We start from the raw sequence: 21,851 nt of genomic DNA on the forward strand, positions 1-21,851 counted from the left end.
GTAACTGTTAAGGTTGAAGAACTGGTGAGTTTATATGAATTTTCAAATGTAAAGAGAATATATTTTTATTGACATAAACATGAAAGGAGAGAGAGCCAGAATTTACATCTTTGGAAGAAAGAAATTGTCATTTGGCAGTATACCACTGAAAAACAAGCATAATTTGAATGTTAAAAGTCTCAAAGTTACAGTTTGTTATAAATTCCCAGATTTTGAATGACTAGATTTTAGCTCTTGTAGTTTCTTCATTGACTTAGCTTTCAATGTGATACTTTAATTTATGTTGAATAATGTAGGTGACCATGGTTGTATTTTTATTTGACTATGGTTAACCAGATCGTTTTTTAATTCACCATGGTTGTCAAGTTCAACCACTTGAGATTTGAGCTTGGTTAACCATGGTCAACCATGGTCAGATGTACGACCATGGTCACAAAGGTTACTAAGAAAACCATGGTTGTCAAATTGACCATGGTCAACCACTGAAGATTTGAGCTTGGTCAACCATGGTCACAAAAGTGGAAAACCATAGTTAACCATGGTGTAAAGCACATCCAACCATGGTTTGACCATGGTTATCAATGGTAAGCGATGGTAACCATGGTCAACCATGTAGCTGTTTAAATGTTGATTGAAAGGTCACCGACTTCTGTAATACTCTAATAGGTTTGTGCTATTCTTTGATCATTCATGTGTATCTACACCTTACAGTATAACTTTATAAAGTTGCTTTTGTAGGTACAGTCAGTAAAAAAAATTTACACCTGCTTGAGTTTAAAGTTCACACCATATTACCTGCTATATCCCCATAGTTAGGTGTGACCTTTCTTCTAAACTTTGCTTTAAAGTTCACAATATATTACCTGCTATATCCCCATATATAGATGTGGCCTTGCTTCTAAAATTTGCTTTAAAGTTCACACCATATTACCTGCTATATCCCCATAGTTAGGTGTGACCTTTCTTCTAAACTTTTGCTTTAGAGTTCACATCATATTATCTGCTATATCCCCATAGTTAGGTGTGGCCTTTCTATTATAATTTGCTTTAAAGTTCACACCATATTACCTGCTATGTCCCCATAGATAGGTGTGACCTTTCTATTATAATTTGCTTTAAAGTTCACACCATATTACCTGCTATATCCCCATATATAGGTGTGACCTTGCTTCTTAACTTTGCTTTAAAGTTCACACCATATTACCTGCTATGTCCCCATAGATAGGTGTGACCTTGCTTCTTAACTTTGCTTTAAAGTTCACACCAGCCCTATAGATAGGTGTGTCCTTGCTTCTTAACTTAACTTCACACTATAGTACCTGCTATATACTGCAGATACAATTATGATCAGTGTTACGGATTGCTAAGCTATTATTTTGGCTTATGTGTACAGCAGATTTTTGTCCATGTTTCCGATGCCATCACAATATAAAGGATTTTGCAAACCAGTGAGTACAGCAGATCTTCATATGTTACTTATTGCATTGGCCTTACAGATAGATGGTTATTATAAGGGTGTGAAGATGTAATATGCACAACAGCCTGAAATATGGTCTTTTTATTATAATAAGTGCATGTACTTCAATTTTGCAATTGAATGGGAAATTTATTTTTGAATTTATTATATTTAAAAGCCATTAGTAAGCAAAGGAAGTTTACTAATGCATAAAATACATTTATTTTGGCATATATTAAAATGAAATTATAACTTACCATGTAAAATATCTGCGATAAATCTATAATTTAGCAATGCTGATTATTTTTTCTTGTTGAATTAGATAAATTGAAAACCTTTTTTATCTTGAAAGGAAAACTGTTTTTAATTTTGTATTTGCTTATTTTATAGTTGTTTGCTTATTTTGAAGTGTGAAACTTTAAATACATATGAATAGTGTTCAAATTATGCTTATTCATTGAAAATGTCAATAAAAGCTATATATTTTGCAATTTAAAGGTAGCTTCATAGACACTTAATATAGGACTTTTCTGTTATTTTGTGCATGTCAAGAAAATGAATCTTAATTAAAGCCAGAAAAACATGTATAAATAAAGTTTGATCAATTTACTGTGTTCATGTGGGAAGTGGGTGTCTATTGGGAGAATGCTTGTGTTATGAGCTCATTGAAAATGTACAAAAGTATTAACGGAACTACATGTATGAAGTAAAAGTACATGTTTTTATTGATACTCAATTGTTTATTATGACATCAGAATTAAGGTGGTTGCAGATATGAATCATATTTCTCTTTAGAATTGCTTTATATTTAGATTTTCTCAAACAACTATGAAAATGCATGTTACGTTGTAGCAAACATACCATAAACACTTTTGTACTTAAAATATAGATAAAATAGTATTTTGAACTTTCAGAATATCTGATCATTACCCAGATCTCCCTGTTTTAATTGTAATGCATGTATATAATTTATGCCTGTGTTGTTTTGATAGAAAAAAAATTGTATTGCGTACCGAAATTTAGAATGCTGCCCTTTTTGCACTCAAATTTTTATTACATTCAAATCAAATATTGTATATTTTCAAAACATGCAAGAATCAGAACTCCCAGCAACACAAAATTCTTAATCCTTATCATGCTTATGAAAAGAAATGCCTATGTTATCAGCCATGACCAAAAAAAAAACACAAAAAAACTAAAAATGAAAGTATGGTGGCAAATAGAGAAAAAACCTAAGCCAATTTACGATTAATAGAACCGCTCTCTATAAATATTTACATTTTTAAGTCTGCTTAGATGAATTAGTTAATAATGACTTTTTAAGCTGTAGATGTAGAAGTGACTTGAATGACTTGCACATTTTGGTGTCCTTAATATACTTGTGAATCCTGATCTTAAATTATTGCACAGATTTGTAGATTTATTATGCATGCAATCTTTTGATATTTAACACTCACTTAAATAAGCAAATCAAATTACATAATGCTGGAGGGATGTCATTGTTGCATTGAAATGTAATCAAAGTCCTTTGCATAATGTAAAAACACTTCAAAATATAAAGGAAGTTTATATTACTGTTCTGTAATTAAATGTTTATGCATGACTCATCATGTTGATGATAGAAGTTAAGGCTTCAGGTTCAGCATTGTCAGAAATATGTACATTTAGATGTCTTGTGTTTTTTATATGCCAGTGAGTCTTAGATGATGAAATGGTGTTTGATGTCCAGTGGCAAATATTACATGCATTCAGCATATCAGGGAAAACATGTTATTGTAATATTAACCCTGCTTAAAATACTAGACATACACTTTGAGTTACTTTTTAAGCAGCTAATACACAAGGTAACAATTTGCAGGAAGACATGTCACCAAACTACATGGACACATTATTGTGTCTTGAAGCCAATCAGGCTTTGCTCCCACTCCTAAATCAGTATGCTAAGTGGAGAAGCAGCAAATACCAATTTTAAAGTGTGTGTTTAGTATAAAATCCCACAACCTCTTGCACGTATTAGCGAGCATTAGCTACCACTTGACCACCAAGTTGTTTTCAGTCTTAAATGAGATGTATTATATTTTATGGTACCAATATAGTGTTGTCTGTCATGTGTATTTCTCATGAAAACTTAAAGTACTATCATTTAAATTGATGGAAGAAAGCTCCCATTCAGTTTTGACCATTATTCTGTTTGTTGTTCCAGAATTATTGGACATTAACCATACATAAAGACAGTTTTTTCACACATCAGACTCCCACTCTTGAGTATGCTTGAATTGATGTTTCACAGTTTGAGCATCAACTTGTCTCAGTATGCTTGAATTAATTTACTTCAATCTTTAACCTATGTTGTTGGGATTGGTGAAAGTGCCGTATTAGCTTCCTTTTTTGTATAAAAATTTTTCTATTTGTTTTTCCAAAGTTATAATTGGATTCGGTCAAATTTAAGACAACTTTTATATGGCAGTCCCAGAAATGACATAGAATGTACACACATTGATTCAAATTTCAAGTATTAAAGGATTTCCTACAGCAACATTTTTCTGTAGGGCCATTTTGGGCCGTCGTATATTGGTATGACGTAGGCGTCGTCGTCGTCGTCCGAAGACACATTGGTTTTCTCACTCTAACTTTAGTTTAAGTGAATGGATCTCTATGAAATTTTACCATAAGGTTGGGATTGATTTTGGGGGTTATGGTACCAACAGTTAAGGAATTAAGGGCCAAAAAGGGGCCAAAAATAAGCATTTTTGTAACTTCCAGACATAACTTGTGTGTTAGTGTATGGATCTCTCTGACATTGTACCACAAGGTTCCATATCACACAGGGAAAGCTGGGTTTGATTTTGGGGGTAATTGCCTAAAACATTTAGGAATTTGGGGCCAAAAAGGGGCCTAAAAACAAGCATTTTTCTAGTTTCTAGACAATAACTTGTGTTCAAGTGTATGGATCTCTCTGAAATTGTACTGCAAGGTACTATACCACAAAGGGAAGGCTGGGATTGAGTTTGGGGGTGATGAATCATAAGGGGGTTCAAAAAATTGGGGGGAGGGATTTTTTTCCCCTTTTTTTCCTTTTTTTTTCTTTAAAATTTTTCATTTTAAATTGGTTATTTCTGATTTATATAAAAGCAAATAATAATGATATGGTTTGAATAGGTAAATTAAAAAAATTTAAGTTCTTAGACCACATTCATTCTGTGTCAGAAACCTGTGCTGTGTCAAATATTTAATCACAATCCAAATTCAGTGCTGTATCAAGCTTGAATGATGTGTCCATACTTGCCCCAACTGTTCAGGGTTTGACCTCTGCGGTCGTATCAAGTTGCGCCCAGCGGAGCATTTTATTACTGACTTCTACAGTATTCCATGTTCTTCTTGCAACAATTTTAATATGCATGATGAGCTGCACCTGTTTATTTGTGTTGTTGGGTAGCTGTTGAGTTGATAAATTCCACATGTTCCATTTAATTCATCTGTTTTATGATAACTGTAGAAGCAGATTCAAGGGGGTGGCAGGGTCTGGGCGGCCCCACCCTATGGAGCTACATATTTGGTTAATGCATTGACTTTTTACCTGTCCAACTCCAAACATTGCCTAGATTTAGGGCCCCTCTTTTTCAAAATCCTTGATCCAGATCAAGTAAACTGTAAACCATTGTCTCAATCCTCACATCTTATACTAAATTATTCATCATTCTGTAACCATTTTCAGTACCACTCAACAGTTTGGTAGCATGTTAATTATTCACTTTTCAGTTTTATCCTCCATACATGTATATATATATCTGTGTTTAACCTGATAACATAACTGACAGATGTTATTATCAACTCACATTATCTCCCCATACAGCCTCACCCTTTTAGCTTAGCAACATGTAAACAACTGTGAAGGAAATGATTGTCTTTCGAGTAATGAGGGTAATCATTATTTCAGAAAGGAAGTTAGGCTTCAAGAGTTATAATTAATAGTTTTATCACAACGTTATTTTTAGAAAATTATCTGCTATTTCGAAATGAGGCCACAGTTATACATATATTTCCTGGGTATTGATTAGAGAGATATACTTTTGATTTGTTATATTTCCACAAAAAAAGGGAAAATTTCATCATATGCTATCCACTGTAATGATTTCCCTTCACATTTTATGTAAAGGTATTTCTGTGAGCAATATATTGTAGGAAAACTGACTCCTGTGATATTTTGGACTTATGATATGAAAATTGTTCAAGAGGCATATGGTTATTCATTGCTTCCAAAAGTCAACTTTTAAATAGACTCAACTCACAAGGAACAGATTTTTCATTATTTCTATATATTTTTTATTTCTGCATATAAGACCACTTACATGTAGTAAGAAGACTGTACAAAATGTAATTTCAGTTGCAGAGGGAGGCAAGATTAAGAAATGTATAAATAGACTTTAAGCAGCAGAGATAAAGTTGCCTGTAGTTTGACCAGCTCCTTGGTCATCCTCTCCTTGATGTTCCAAATCCTAAGTATTGTGCATTCATTATTAATTGAAGGCACTAAATTTTCATGGATTTTGTGGGAAATGGTGCACAATGAATATGTGTTCAAGTAAATATAAACTTGTAGTCTTGTATATAACTTTTCACTAATCAACAATAATTGGTACATTTGTACCTACGAAAATAAATGAATCCACCATATTCCTCCTGTTTGTCAATTTAGTATGGCTTAAAAAAAATGATTTAATGCATTTAATTGGATACACTATAATTATGCACTCACAGGTTATTGTTCAACATCTACGAATAATTAATTTCTTGTAACTGTAAAAATAACAAATTGTGTCTAATATTATGTACTTAGTACTGTGCTATGTAATTGTTGATTTCCTGAAATGAATATTCATTAAGTGGTTGTACTCATCAGTCAATGTCATTGGTTGAGTGGGCAATCAGCTGTTTTATACCTGTGTGGAAGTTAAAAACACAGTAGAGTGTAACGCCCTGTGATGTAAAGGGAAATCCAGTGTATATATAAACAGAACATAAACATTGTACAACACTAAAACTGATCAATTGTTTTTGAAGGAAATTCAGTATTGAATGGACATAAGCTACTAATTGAAAGCCTCACAGTTAAGCAATTACAATAATAGAAAGATATTTGAAGCTTTTGAGTTGTTAAATTGCGACAAAGATTTATTTAATGAAGTAAGCCAATTTGCACATTGGCGTTTATAAAATGAGTTCTGTGGCATTTTGTATTACAATGGAAACTCCTCCATCACCAAGTCAAGTGTTCAGATATTTAGATTTGCAAACAGAACATTCCGTAATAGAGGATAATAATAATACGCAGTTTATAACAGCATTTGAATTTTTAAAAAACTTCTGGTAAGTCAATTATTTGTTGGATATTTTATGTAATGAGTTCAATTTGCATTCATCAGTGTCCTCTACAGAAATGTGTATGATGGGGAGTAAAAAGGACACCACTTTTCTGTACAGCTGTATGATGGGGAGTAAAAAGGACACCACTTTTCTGTACAGCTGTATGATGGGGAGTAAAAGGGACACCACTTTTCTGTACAGCTGTATGATGGGGAGTATAAGGGACACCACTTTTCTGTACAGCTGTATGATGGGGAGTAAAAGAGACACTCCTTTTCTGTACAGCTGTATAATGGGAAGTAAAAAGGACACTTCTTTTCTGTACAGCTGTATGATGGGGAGTAAAATGGACACTTCTTTTCTGTACAGCTGTATGATGGGGAGTAAAATGGACACTTCTTTTCTGTACAGCTGTATGATTGGGAGTAAAAAGGACACCACTTTTCTGTACAGCTGCTGGATGTGGGCAAGTAGTCCCAGATGGCTCTGATGTCTGATGTTAACCTGTTTTGGGGACTTAGGTGGGACATATCTGACGTCTGACAACTTGTTTTGGGGACTAGGTGGGACATATCTGATATCTGACAACCTGTTTTAGTAACTAGGTGGGACTGTATCTGATGTTGGACAGTCTGTTTTGGGGCTTGTCTTGGTCCCAAAAAAAGTCTGGCCTTTAGGGGTTAGAGCATTCTGGAACTAGTCAGTAAGATGAGATCCATAATTTTGTATATTAGCTTGATCATCACATCACACCTTGCATGTTGCAACATACTGCTATCAATATATGATATTGATTTATAGTACTTATAGGGACATTTGCACTTTGTTATTATTAGTGTTCATGTTGTGCTGGTTTATATTATAATGGTTACAAATATAATTTTGAGAAGTTTTGATTGAATGAGCATACATTTTCCTATATTCATAGGGTGCCCTTCAGTTGATGGGGTAATTAGAATTAATCTTGATGAAATTTCAAAAATTTTCTTTGAACAAGTTTTAGATATTCTCCTTCTAAAGTTTTGTTGGTTCAGAAGTTCATTAAAGCAGGATTACAAGAGAAAAAACTTAGTTTGTATTTCTAAGATGTTAGTTTTTCCTGATTGTTTTGCTTTGTTTATAATAAGGGCACTCATTTCTGTCAAGTCATCCAATAAAAATTAGTCAGTATTGTGGTTTTGTTACACAAGAGAAAGTGTGGGCAGATCATGGTGTCTAAATATAAACCTATTCTGTGAAATTTGTATTTACTTGAAAGGAATCAATAAATATTTTAGATAACCTATCCAAATATTTGAGGACATGGTATGGCATGTACATTTGTGTATACATATTTTGTCAAGGAGTGTAAACAAAATTTTTGCTTCCCAAATATTTATTTAATATGTGGAATCAAATATTTTATTTGTATTGAATCCCAAATATGTTGTGTTTGAAAAGTTAAGTGTTTGTTTTATATCCTTATTGAAGACTTACAGTGCACATAAGATTTTCAAAGAAAAAAAAAAGGTTTTGGAAAATGTGCAGTTAAAAGCTAAACCTTCAATCTACAACTAATATGAAGATAATAAGAAGATGACTCCAAATATCAGTCATTATTGTTTTAAAGTTTAGTTAATTATCAAGCTTTTGTTGTTCTTTTGACATTTTATTCTGTTGCAAAGATTTTTATAATGTTGATTTTGTCTGATGAAATATGGATGTTGATTATATCATTACATTATCCAAATTCATATAATCTACATTCAACTTTACACATAAATCATTTACCTGTGTTTTGGATGTCTAATCTGTCCTTATCATTTACCAGTGTTTTGGATACCTAATCTCCACATCATTTACCAGTGTTTTGGATACCTAATCTCCACTTATCATTTACCAGTGTTTTGGTTGCTGTCATCTCCCCTCATCATTTACCTGTGTTTTGGATGCCAAATCTCCCCTTATCATTTACCAGTGTTTTGGATGCATAATCTCCTTATCATTTACCTGTGTTTTGGATGCATAATCTCTCCTATTATTTACCTGTGATTTGGATGCCAAATATCCCTTTATTATTTACCTGTGCTTTGGATGACTTAATAATCTCCAATTATCAATTACCTGTGTTTTGGATGCCTAATCTCCACTTATCCTTTTACCTGTGTTTTGAATGCCTAATCTCCCCATATCATTTACCTGTGTTTTGGATGCCTAATCTCCCTTATCATTTACCAGTGTTTTGGATGCCTAATCTCCACTTATCATTTACCAGTGTTTTGGATGCCTTAAATCTCCCCTTACGTGATTTACCTGTGTTTTGTGACATAAATCCATAAATCTGTGTCAAGTTGGATTCAATTTAGTTCTCTTTCAAAGAAATAATTGTTTGACCTTTGAAAAAAAAAAGAAATAAGATATATTTTTAGATGTTTACAATATCATATTTGCAGCTCAGAATAGAAAAGTTATTACTTTTTTCATCATATACTTTCAAATACATTGAATTGCATTATATTCTTTGTATGGAGATGGTGTAATTTAAATTGATCAGAAGCAGTGACACAGCATGAACAAATTATTGCATGAATGATTTAAAGAACAAATTCAGTAAGAACCCCAACAAGGCAATGTATAGTATTATAGACTGGAATGAAGACTATTATACACCTAGCTTTATTCTCGATTAAATATCTTTCCAAAATGCACAAATTAAAAATAAATGGATATTGTGAGACAAAATAGTGAATGTTTATCATTTTTTGCTGATATACAGGGAAACAAATACAGAAGCAGCACACATTGCTGTCCCTCCAACAGTGAAGAAGCTTTGTTGAGTATTCTATAACACTTCCAGTCTTTGTTCATGCTTTATTTTGAACTTCTATTGCATGGTTACTTGTAAACCTGTCTTTTAAGAACCACACCTAAAGTTCAAGGCAAAACGATGTAAATAGGTAATTAGAAACTTTTAAGTTTCTTTGGTCACGAATGTGTATCTGCTTCCTTAAATCCTTCAAAAGCAGTCTATCTCAGTGAAAATCTTGAACAGTTATCAAATTATATGCTAATTTAAAAGCAGGTAACTGATAATTGACTTCAACCTAGGGCATGTATTTCTGTAATGTTATACATCATCATCAAAGATCAGGTAGTATAAAAAGGATGTATGATAATCCAAGTGCCAAAAAAATGTAATCGACATGATAGTAGTGTACTCAATCAACTTGGAAGGAACTGATGCAACTTAAGCATGAAAAGGTGTAATTAGGATTCACAATATTATATTGAATAGTGATTTTAATTTTTAAAACAGATTAAACTTTTGAAATGCGAAATTTTTCACGCAAGTGCTAAAACATTTTGTAGAGAACATAGTCCTTATCAATATGCTATTTAAAAGTAGTTGAGGTGTTTGTATTTATCCTGAGTTGAATTATTGAGTCTAAAAGCAACATTTCTAAAATCATTCAGATATAGCCTATCAAATAGCTCTCTTTATGCTTCTTTCTTCATTAGAGATATACAATTCAGTTATTGATATTTCCTACTATCATACAATTGTCGCCAAATGCACAGATTAGTGTGCTATTTTAATCATATGACTGACTTACATTCCTCAATCTCTCAGTGAACATGAATGAAACTGTAAAAAGTCTGATTTGAATGATTTTGAATGTTAACTACATGTTTTCCATTTTAAGTTCACTCAAATTTATTTTCCATTTTATCAAAGCTTGGAAACGTAGGTCTTCAACAAGTGTTTTCAGCAAAAAGACTTAGATAAAACTTTAAAACGAAAACATATTGGTATCCAAAGCAAATACAATATTTTGATTCTGAATCGAAACAAAAACAATTGAAAAATATTTAAAGTATATCTTTTATTTTCTTTATTTTTTTCGAAAGACAGTGACCATTCTGTGAGCTCAGTACAATTTATAGTAATGATTATTGAAAGTTCTTGGTCTCATTTAGTGATTTTTATGCCTTGTTTAATTTTACCTGATCCTTTACTGTTTGAAACTGACGTCAGACAGTTAAATTTGACACTACCTGCTATTGTTTTTACCTTTGTGACAGATAATGACAGACTTTGCATATATTGAGTAATTAGTCATGCCATTCTTATTTGAACTCATTTATACTATATCAAATGCATAGTTCAAGTAAGGTGTACTGTCATTTAATATGACAATTTTGTCAGGTTAAAGGATGTGTATCAAAAGATATCTAAAAGAGTATAATGTATTTTTTTCATTGTTAGATATTTCTCTAGTAAGCAGAATATTCAATATTGCCTTGTGTTTGTTAGGTATTATAATGCTAGTATTTGTTCTTGAGGGTTTGTTATGTTCACAAAAATCACTGGAAGCACACATGAACATGTTATTGACCTGTTAGTTTCAAGGCCAGATTATAAACAGGTGTTGTCCCCTCATCATGTCAAGGTCATTTGTTACAACTATAAATAGTAAAATTTACAACTTTTCTGTCAAGTCTGGTAATTATGTATATGAAAGGTTACAGTTGAAGATTCAAGTTGCATTATCAAGTTTTTATTTTTAAGGTGTATAAAAACAGTTATTTTAATTTAATGCTCAGTATGGTGGAGAGTATGGTGTGCCTATTGTTTTAATTTGTGTTCAAGTTTAACTTTACACAAGATATGCCCAGTTTGTTTAAAAATCTTAGAGCTTTCCCATATCAGGAACTTTGGCATCAAAAAAAAGGTTAGGCATTTGCAGTATATGCAATACCAAAGGATATCGTGTAGCTTCTATTTTGTTAAGTGTTGCTGAGACACAGCAAAAAATGAGCTTAAGTTAAGTTTAAGTGTGAATTCATTTGAGCTCTGCTCCCAGATGTCTGTTGTGTTTTTTTTTTTTTTTTCAGTTCAACTTAATTTAACATGTAATTGATAATTTAATTGCACACCACCAAAAGGTTTGACCAGCAAATGATTATCATGTTCAGCATTGATGATATTGTGTAAACACTCTACCTGGAGTTTATTTAAGGTTAAAAGGTCATTTGTCAAAGACAATGGTTGTTTTCTGAGATAATAAGTTTAAAATCAAATGATGTACACCCATAGGTCAAAGCTCCACTCGTCAAGGACTGCTTTCAAGGACTGCTTTCAAGGACTTCTTGTTTTCAAATAGTTTAGATAATAATGATATTGACAACTTTCAATTGAATTTAAACATAGATATTGAACTGTAATGATTGAAATGATAAATAAACTGGGACTTTAAATTCGTGAAGGAATACAAAAATAAACTGAAGAAAAAGTAGTCCTAAAATCAGGCCATTGCTTTTCTCATTTGAATTGTATAAAGTTTGTCATGTTTGGGCCTCTAATAAAAAAGCTTACTATAAAGTATGGGTTTTACTTGTTGTTGAAGGCCGTACAGTGACCTAAAGTTGTTTACATCCTCTTTCATTGGTCAGTGGATGGTTCATTGTCACATTGGCAATCATACCACATCTACTATGTCCTGTTCATGCATTGCATGATCCAGGAGTACAGGAATAGTAATATGAATTCTTAATTTGTTTAATAGTTTTGTAATGATCTTAAGATAGTATATCAGCACTTTAAAATAGATTCTAACTTGTGTTTAGTTCTTCCAGCCTAAAACAAAGTTGACTATATATAGCCTGACATTTACATTAGTAAGACAAATCTCTAAATATGTTTGGATTGTGTTTGATTGTTCATTTTAGTAAAATGTTTCTTTTTATAGAACATTTGAATAAAAAGATGTTAGTATTACTGTTTGTACAAGACCACAGGAAGTTGTAAAGTATATTTAACAGTATGCATGTTGTAAATTTCCTCTGGATCTATTTTGAAATTGAAAATTTTGATTGTTAACAAGACGTTTCTTCAGGTTCATTTCTTAGGTTAAGATCTTTCTTGTCATTTATGTGAAGTTAAGTTTGAACTTGTGTGATCACAAGTAACTATTTGTTTTACAAATATACATTGCAGGCTTTGATTGTAGTTGTAAAGTTCCTTCATTTTTAAAGTGCTCCATTTCAGGAACCTGATAAAATACAGGATATTTATTAGTATAAAATCCAAACAAGCTGATTGTTACTTAAACATGAAAATAACACACATAAACAGCAAAACAATACAAAAATATAACAATTACAAAAAATATTTTAAAAAATCTAGATTCTTTTTTTTTTTTTTGGTTCCTCTTCTTTTTTTTTTTATATTTTAGACTTTTAACTTTTGATTTTGTCAGTTTTTATGGACTTCCCCTTTTTGAATTTGCCCTGGAGTTCATTATTTTGTTATACTTTTTTAGACAACAGACGATGCCTCCCCTCAAATTAGCAATATTAGATAATGATTTAATAAGTTGTTTCAAGTTCTGAAGAAAATATGACTATGCACTTGGTTGATTATGACTAAACGTCATAAACATTTCCTGGTGTACTTTTATAGTTGTTTGAGTATACCATGAATTAGTTAAAGTTTAATTAGTAAATAGTGGGTGTACACTGTATATGTACTTTCTTAGTTGATACAGTGTATCTCATGTTCAGTAGAATTATATTGTAGAACTTTCAGTTTGGTGCCCTAATTATCAGAATCCATTCAAAGTTCTTATAAAATCAATAGCATAACCATTTACTAAAATGATGTAGACTTTTGGTAGAGTATTCATGCAGTTAGGGGTGCCTCTAAAGGTTGAGCCATGTAGGTTGGAATTCTCTAGGTTATTGACCTAAAGAGGTCTGAGATGTAATTATTCCAGTTATTAGTTTTTAATTGGTAATATCCAGTTGTAACCAGTCAGGAAAATGTTATGTCCATGTAAATGTCTTGTTCTGTCCTCAAAACTTCCTCCATAAATGATGGTAGCCATTGCAAATGACCTATGGTTGAATGTTTAGGTGCTTGACCTTCATATGTCCTGAAATGAGAACATGACATGGTCAAGGATTTAATGGTGGTTACCTGTAGTGTAAAGTGTTTTCATAATTCAGCACTTTTATAACCTGTACATAACCATCATTTCTCTTTAAATAGAAGTGAAGTTTGGTCCTATATTTTATTGTTATAGTGGAACTGTTAGAACCAAGGTGAAAAGGCTCCTAGAATATATGAAAGCTTGAAAGTTATAAGTTTATAAATTAATATTTGAAAGTGGAAAATATTAAAGTGCAATTAGTGAACATACTAACTTTTGTTATACAGCGACTTCATTGAGTGAGAAACTGATTTTCATTGAAAAATATGGAATTTTACCCACCTAGTAGAATGTTTAATAATGTAAATGGGAATATATTTGTTTTTCCTGATCTAAGACTTACTCAAGCTTTGAAAGAAGTTGACTGGATGAGATTGTTTGATATTGAAGAGTAAGCACATAAATATATATGTTATAATTTTTAATGGCCTCTGTTTCCTGTAAACATAGAACTGCAGCAAAAAATAGATTGTATGAATATTTTTAAAATATAGTATTTCCTAGAGTAATGTGTTTTTTACATGAGAATAGTTTATGATGGAGAATTATTGACTGCATGGTTCTTGGATGAACTCTAGCCTAGTTTATTCCAAAGCATATGTGTTGGATTAATGGTTTATTTATTGATTTTACTTTCAGGTGATGGACAACAATTTCCAAGTTTGGTAATTGTGTTTCATTCACTCTGTACAAGTTATTGCAACAAAATATAATAATTCACTGTAGAGAGAATTTATAGCAATGGTCATTTTTTTTTATAAAAGTATAAATGTTTACTTTTGTCTTTTTCAGTGGTTCAAGTACTGTTGCTATTGATAACAAAATAGAACAAGCTATGGTAAGTAAAGACATATATTTTTGTAGACTCTTAATCTAAGATTCAATTCCTAAACTTGTTTTTAAAACAGTTATTATGAAACATTTTAATGTTACTGTTTTGATAGTGGTATTTAAAAAGCTTAGCAAAAGAATTGCAAAAAATATATAGGGCATTCAAGCATCAAGTGTATATAAACCCTTGATATTGCAACTTAAAGAAAAACACATCAACTATAGAATTCATTGCCTAAAAGACACCACTTTGTCATGTACTTTTCCTTTTAAGTATAAACTTTATGTATATATAAGATATTATGCAGTTGGTTGCTTCAATTTGCAACCATGTGCATCAAACATAAACATCATGAAATCAACACCATCAACAGGATATACATTCCACTGATGTAATTGATTGAGAAATTGACAGATGTTTATTTACTGTTACCATGAAGCTTTTTGTATTTAGAAAAAAAAAGAAGTATTGCATAATCACGTTTTAAGATATTTTGCAAAATATTATTAATGATTTACCAGTTATAAATGACAGATATCAATACATTTTTGTTAACAACTAAAACAATGTTCATTTGTACAAATTTTTACAGCCTTTCCTGAATATTATATACCACAAGTTTTGTAAATCAGTATTGGCTCTATTGCTATCAATAAAGTATTGCAAATTCATTTGTACTCTCCTGGCTAGAAGACAATTGACAAAGAAATTTCTCTGAAGCCATAATAGACCCAATTTAACCCTGAGCTTGTCTAATGTCAAAAATTATAATTATATGTTCCTGCTGATCAGCCAAGTTGGGCACCATTATTACTAAATGTATAACATTGTAAACGCAACTATAACTAATACAAAATAAATTATGTTAAGACTGATAGCTGTCATGATTTGGACATGTGATATATCTAATATCCCCTATAAGAATGATGACTGATTACTGCATCAGTAAATAAACCTGGATACAAAAAAAATACTAAAAATAGATATAAGTTGTCAAAAAATTAATTAAAATAGATATTAAAAACTCTTACAATGGACTTATTGCTAGGAAACCTCTGGTAATTTATAATAGAATTTATGAATTATGGTTGAAGACTCAAAATTTAATAGAAAGGGGTAAAGCTTCTATAGTATTTGGGGTCTCCTGTCATGGCAACAATCCACTTCTGGGAGCCCCATTTGTCTTGGCAGGAAAAAATCCTAAATCACCTCAACTAAAACATTTTAAATAAAAAAAAATTCCTGGGTTCTTTTTGTGAATGCACCCTATCTTCAGTGCAGAAATTCGCTGCATGCTTGTTTGCCTTAGTTTGGCATATATTCTTATTCAGCACTGTTGTTGATAAACAAGTGTGATGTAATTAAAAGCAGAGCAAATAGAAGACGAATGAATAAAACTATATATGACTACTAGTATTTGATGTTTTGTCCCCCAATCCAAAGCTAGGTCGTTGGTAAAGAAAGATTTAGCATAGATTTGCTAATTAAAAAAATTTCCTATGACAATTATATGCCCGTTGACGGGACCTATTATGGTATACCTCTGTCCGTCCACCGTCAACATGTCAGACAATAACTCAAAAATGCTTAAACCAATTTTCATGAAACTTTGGTGAATTGTTTATATCTATTGACGTAAGCTCCCTTTCAATTTTTATAACTTTTAGATTTTACTTTTCCAAGTTATGGGATTTTATTCATAAAAAAAGGGGGGATTTTCAAGTTTTCGGACAATAACTCAAAAATGCTTTGAGCAGTTTTCATGAAACTTTGGTGACTGGTTTATATCTACTATAATAAGCTCCCTTTGTTTTTTTATGACATTGAGGAGTTCTGGAACTTTATTCAATTGAAAAGGAACGGGCGTATCATGCTCTCATGGCACAGCTCTTTATTATATTTTCTTGAAGGAGTAGTTGTTAATAAAATTAATGTCTAATTGTTGTTTTCTGTGCAATCTGCCAATGAACTGTTGACTTGTGTATTGCAAATTAAAAAAGAATATCTATGGTCATTAAGTGTTACATTTGTAATACCCAAATTGAGCATTATGGACCTAGACGCTTCTCTCTAATATTTGGGAAATTTCAGGAATAATGGTACTTAAATCCTCATGTTGTGTCATATCATAAATCTGGTTTTTGGACACAACGATTGTACTGATTAAAAGTAATCCATTATTTTGGTGTTTATATGTTAGAACACAAATGCATTCCTGTTTTAATCTGAGCATCACATCTAATGTACTTGAATATTGTTTTACAAAACTTCGTTATTGATATGTCATGAATGTTGGTTTCTTACATCTTTTCATCCATTAAAGGGAAATTAAGGTGTCCAGAATTCTATTTTATTCAGTAATTAAATATGTAACCATAGTAACATTTACCTCAGAAACAACATCTAAAGATGGCAACAAATTGTTTATTGTGTTATTATAATGAAATCAATTTTTCCTCTTGAGTATTCAGAATAATTTCTGCAGAAGTTTTACTTTGCCGATTGTTTAAAATTATTGGCTAATATTTGACTAACTCAATAACGAGAGTATACAACATTGAGTATCTTGTTATATTTGACAATTGTATCAATATTTGATGGTCTGTAAATGTGTCTGGGGATCATAAGCTAGCTAACACTCCTTCCTAAATTGGCTTTACTTGATAGGACTTGACATGATAGTACTGGCTGTTTTTGTTTCTACACAAGTTCTGTGGAAAAAAGGTAAATGCCAAATGATTGATCATTACAAAGATGTATAAACAATTTGTAAACTTTAATCTACCATTGAGTAATCTTGTTTTTCCATAATATGACTGACTGGATTTTAAAGAGAAGGTTTAAATGGTTAAACAAAAACTTTGTTATGCAAAGATAACAACAAAATTGCATAATTGGAGTATTAGATTTAGTAATTTTAGGGCCAATGCAAAGGTATTTGTCAATTGCATATTTTCTGGTTTGGAACTTGAAAAGCCCTTAGCTCCTTCAGTTTGTTTTGTAATGCCTTTTTCCACAGTTCTGTTGTAGCCAACATATTTATCTGAACATCCAACAGTTATACTTTTGTAATGAAAAACCCAGTGAGTGTTTTTTTAATGCTTATTTTTATGTGAAGTAAACATGAAAATAATCAGGCTTACATATAAGTAGCCTAAGATATCAAAATATTATTTGCCATTTAGTTTACATTTTTTTTGTTTAAAGGTAATATTTTTGAAATTAAGTAAAACAAAGTTCTGAATTTCTGATGTTTTTGGGCATTATCTGATGTACAGTAAACAGACAGAATTGATTGTCAACTATAGTCTCCTTCTACATTGAATTTAAAATACACCGAATAGCTAATCTGCAAAATATCTGAAAGATGTAATTTTTTTTCCCGATTTTTTGTTATAAATGGTATATCTAAAAAAATCTAAACTGCATTCAATTCAAACTCAATATATTTATGTCATTGGAGTTAAGAGGGTATGAAATATTTACTCTTAATTTCATTTAGTAGTGTTCAGAATCAAGAATGAAAACACTTTCAAGATTAATCCTGAAACAATGCTATGAACAATTCCTATTTTATTTTTTTTAGGATCTAGTGAAGAGTCATTTGATGTATGCAGTGAGAGAAGAAGTAGAAGTTTTAAAGGAACAAATAAAAGAACTGATGGACAAAAATCAACAGTTAGAATATGAAAACCAAATCTTAAAAAATTCTGCTAGTCCTGAAACGCTCTCCAAACTTTCCAGTCCTTCATCATCTTCATGACAGCATCATAATGGATGTCTACAGATAAATTAAAACCATCATGTGGTGACACTGATGACCCAGGCCATCTCTATGGTAACCAGAGTTCATCAATATGGTTCAAGTGGTCTGAGTTACTCCTGTTGAAACTCAGCAATTGTCATGGCTACCCACTGGATCAATAGAATATGCTGTCCCAAGATATTGCAAAGCTAATTTTGACATTTTACTTATTAATTTCATACATAATCAGAATATCAGTATTATTTATTTTGTAATGGTATTGATTTAACATGTCAGTTATAGGAGAGAATATCATTTAGCTGAGAAAATTTATCTTGTTACTCTGATTACCAAAATTAGGCATACTTATTTCATTTTCAGGATTATGTAGGACCTAATTGTAAATAATAAATACTGTAAGGACTAAACTATATGAAAAAAAAACAGTTTTGGTAACAGACAGTAACTATATATTTAAATTTGGAAATTAGATGGGATTTTTATTTTATTTGTTAAAATTAACAAATAATTACCATATTAATGTATGCAATGAAAATACTTTAAAAAAAAGTTTTGGTTTTTACCATTTGGCCAGAATGTCCTCTCAATATTTGGCATATTTAATTTTTGATTTAAGAGAAGTTTTAATAAATTGGTTGGCTGTTACATTTAAGACATTATTAACTTGATGAAGAAAGGAAAGACTGTCTGCTTAATTCTGTAGCTTCAGTTTGTATTCTGTTTTCCCATCATTTTAGTGTTGCTTTTTGCTTAAAGATTCACTTTGTATGATATATAGATATTTGCAATGAATAATTACTGTATAATAGGATACTAGCTGTCCCTGATTGCTTTGAACAGACTTTTTGCTGAGGTATTTAAATTCATAAGATGAGGAGGTTAAAGAATAGAACTGTACATATACTGCACACAATAATAGTTGTTCATATTGAACCATGGTTTTGCACTTACAAAGTAACATGGTATTCACAGCATTAATGAGAATTTGTGGTAAACAAATCGAAACTGAAAACAAACTATACATATTAATGGAATTACACCATTTATTTTATAGGTTGCGTTTTTTGTGGACTTATAATTGAATAGAATGAAATGACTATCTCAATGCCAATTTCTTGAACAAGGGGAGATAACCCAAACAATTATTAATGTGGCCAGTACAAATCCCTGTTATCGTTTTGTTTGACATTAAACTTTAATAATGCAATTTAATGTTAAAACAATAAATTTATAAATATAATTGTATATGTGTATTATATGTATATTGATGTAACAAATATTGTTATATTTTAATAGAATATATTATATATGAAAATAATTTAATTTTCATCTTTCTTCAGTTTTATCATTTAATATCAGCTTAACATGAAGTCTCTTTTCATGTTTCTTTTAAATAAATTGCATATTATTTGGCTTGGTTATAAAAATTCCTAAAATCATATGATTTTTAAATACTTCCTTTTGAAATAAATGTTATTTTAAATTTAAAAAGTTTATACTTTATATGAGTTAATACATAAAGGATATGTGTTCTTACCTTTTGAAAACTGTTGGGTCTGTTTTAAATAAATTAGAATGGTAAGCAAAAGTACAAGTTATTCAAATTTCAATAACCAGTAGATCAAAATTATTTTTCCAAATGGAATTATTTTACTGGACAGATAGACCCAGTCATTTTTACATGTTTAGAAAATTGTCATATAATCGAGTTTTTAGAATTTTACTTTTTATTGTTATTTGCCTTTCAAATGTAGTAAAATAAGTTTCAAGGAAGTGCTATAATTTATTTTGAAGGAAAGTGTTATATGTTTTATATTTTGTTTGCAATGTTGAAGTATGATAAGAGATACTGTGTTTTAACAGATCTAATTAGTATGTTCACACAAACACTTACTCAAAATGTAACTAAAAAGCTTTGATTAAGAAGTCCTAACTGCATTTTGCTAAATATTGAATATTTTAAGAAATTGTTTACTATTTCTTATCGCTGATTAATGGCATATTCATCAAAGAGACATTTATTGTATTGTTTTGATAAATGACTCTTTATGAATATGTATAAAATGATGAAAACAATGTTTGAGTATATCAGACAATTTATCTTTTTTATATGGGGCAAGGGAGGGGGTGACATTTTGAATTATAAATGGTAACTGCTTGATTACTTTTGAAATTTAGACAAAAATTAGACATCAGCTTAAGTTTAGGTCTTTTATAATTATGTTGAAAGAAATGTGTTGGGGTACCTGAAAGTTGATTTGTTCCTGCATTTTTTAATTCTTCATCAATAAAAATTATGACTTCTTTTTTTTTGTTAAATTGGTTGTGTTAATTGACCATGAAGACCTATGAAAATGTTATTCAAAAGAAGAAATGTGATATGTAAAGCCTGTATAAAGAAAAACTACATTTATCTCAAAAGGATCTGCAAATTTTAACCAAATAATCTGGTCAAGACATATGCAGCTTGTAATATTCAAATTGTTGACACTTTCAACAGAAATCATTTTTTTAATAAAAAATTACGTTGTCTTGCAGGTGTTTTTACAGTAAAATATTGTCTGGTATATTTAAAATCTTGAAACTTGCTGGAAGATGATTAAGAAACCAAAATGAGATTCTTCTGGTAAGGAAGATAACTTGCCATTGTGATATGAATGTAATGTGCAAAAGTAGGATAAATTGGAGAGAAATATGACATTTATAAACTAAATAACATTACCATGAAATTAAAATAAATTTAATTTACAATTTTTATTGTTTTGATTATTTAAAGTGCCAACATCAAGTGGAATTTAAAAAGTATCGGTCATACCTGTCAACTTTTACCATATACTCCTGTAGTCTATATTATATATGTAGTCTATATTATATAGACTACAGGCTTTCCCCTTGTTCCTATTGCATCATCATGACTGAAAAAAGCTGTTAAAAGTGATTTTATCAAAATCTACACGAAAATATTTGTAGTTCCCGATTTGAACTTTTACCAAGAGAAACAATCTTGATAAGCAATATTAGCCAATCAAAATCGGTATTTCTCATGGTAACGTTTTCTGATACCCTGATTAATAATTCAATTGTAAACATGCAAAAAATTCCAACTTGTTTGAAACTTTTGAGTTGTATTCCTCTGTCTGTATGTCAGAATTGTAAAAATTGTGATCATGGTGAATGAATTTTCATTTGCATGAAGGTTCTTATGTCGTGTATTAAGAAAAGCATGGCTGATTGACAAATTGAAAGATGGGATTATCACATGCCTTTCACCAAGTCTAAATAGAGACTGGAATGTTGACCATGTTGGCCTGAATGACATTTTAAAGCATGCAAAAACTATAAACTTAATCAGATGTCCTTCACAGTTTAAAACACTACCAAGTCTGTGAATGACTTCATTGTAGGAACATATGTTGAGCAACTCCAGACAGTCCAGCAAGCATGTACAGTTACTACATAAGA

The 21,851-nt window shown here is 30.9% G+C and overlaps 1 protein-coding gene across 4 annotated transcripts in view; it reads left to right on the plus strand.

Annotated features, from left to right (window-relative positions):
- LOC127737744 (TSC22 domain family protein 1-like) overlaps positions 1-21,144 on the plus strand; it is an 81,618-nt gene extending 60,474 nt beyond the window's left edge. For all 4 annotated transcript variants that reach the window (XM_052248625.1, XM_052248626.1, XM_052248627.1 and 1 more), the window contains 2 exons: positions 14,584-14,629; positions 18,210-21,144. In XM_052248625.1, coding sequence (XP_052104585.1) covers positions 14,584-14,629; positions 18,210-18,386 — 223 coding nt within the window. In that variant the 3' untranslated portion in view covers positions 18,387-21,144. The remainder of the gene's footprint in view (positions 1-14,583; positions 14,630-18,209) is intronic.
- Positions 21,145-21,851: the final 707 nt, after the last annotated feature.

The sequence above is a fragment of the Mytilus californianus genome, unplaced genomic scaffold (genome assembly GCF_021869535.1).
Source record: "Mytilus californianus isolate M0D057914Y unplaced genomic scaffold, xbMytCali1.0.p SCAF_4, whole genome shotgun sequence".
In the NCBI taxonomy this organism is placed as follows: Eukaryota; Metazoa; Mollusca; class Bivalvia; order Mytilida; family Mytilidae; genus Mytilus; species Mytilus californianus.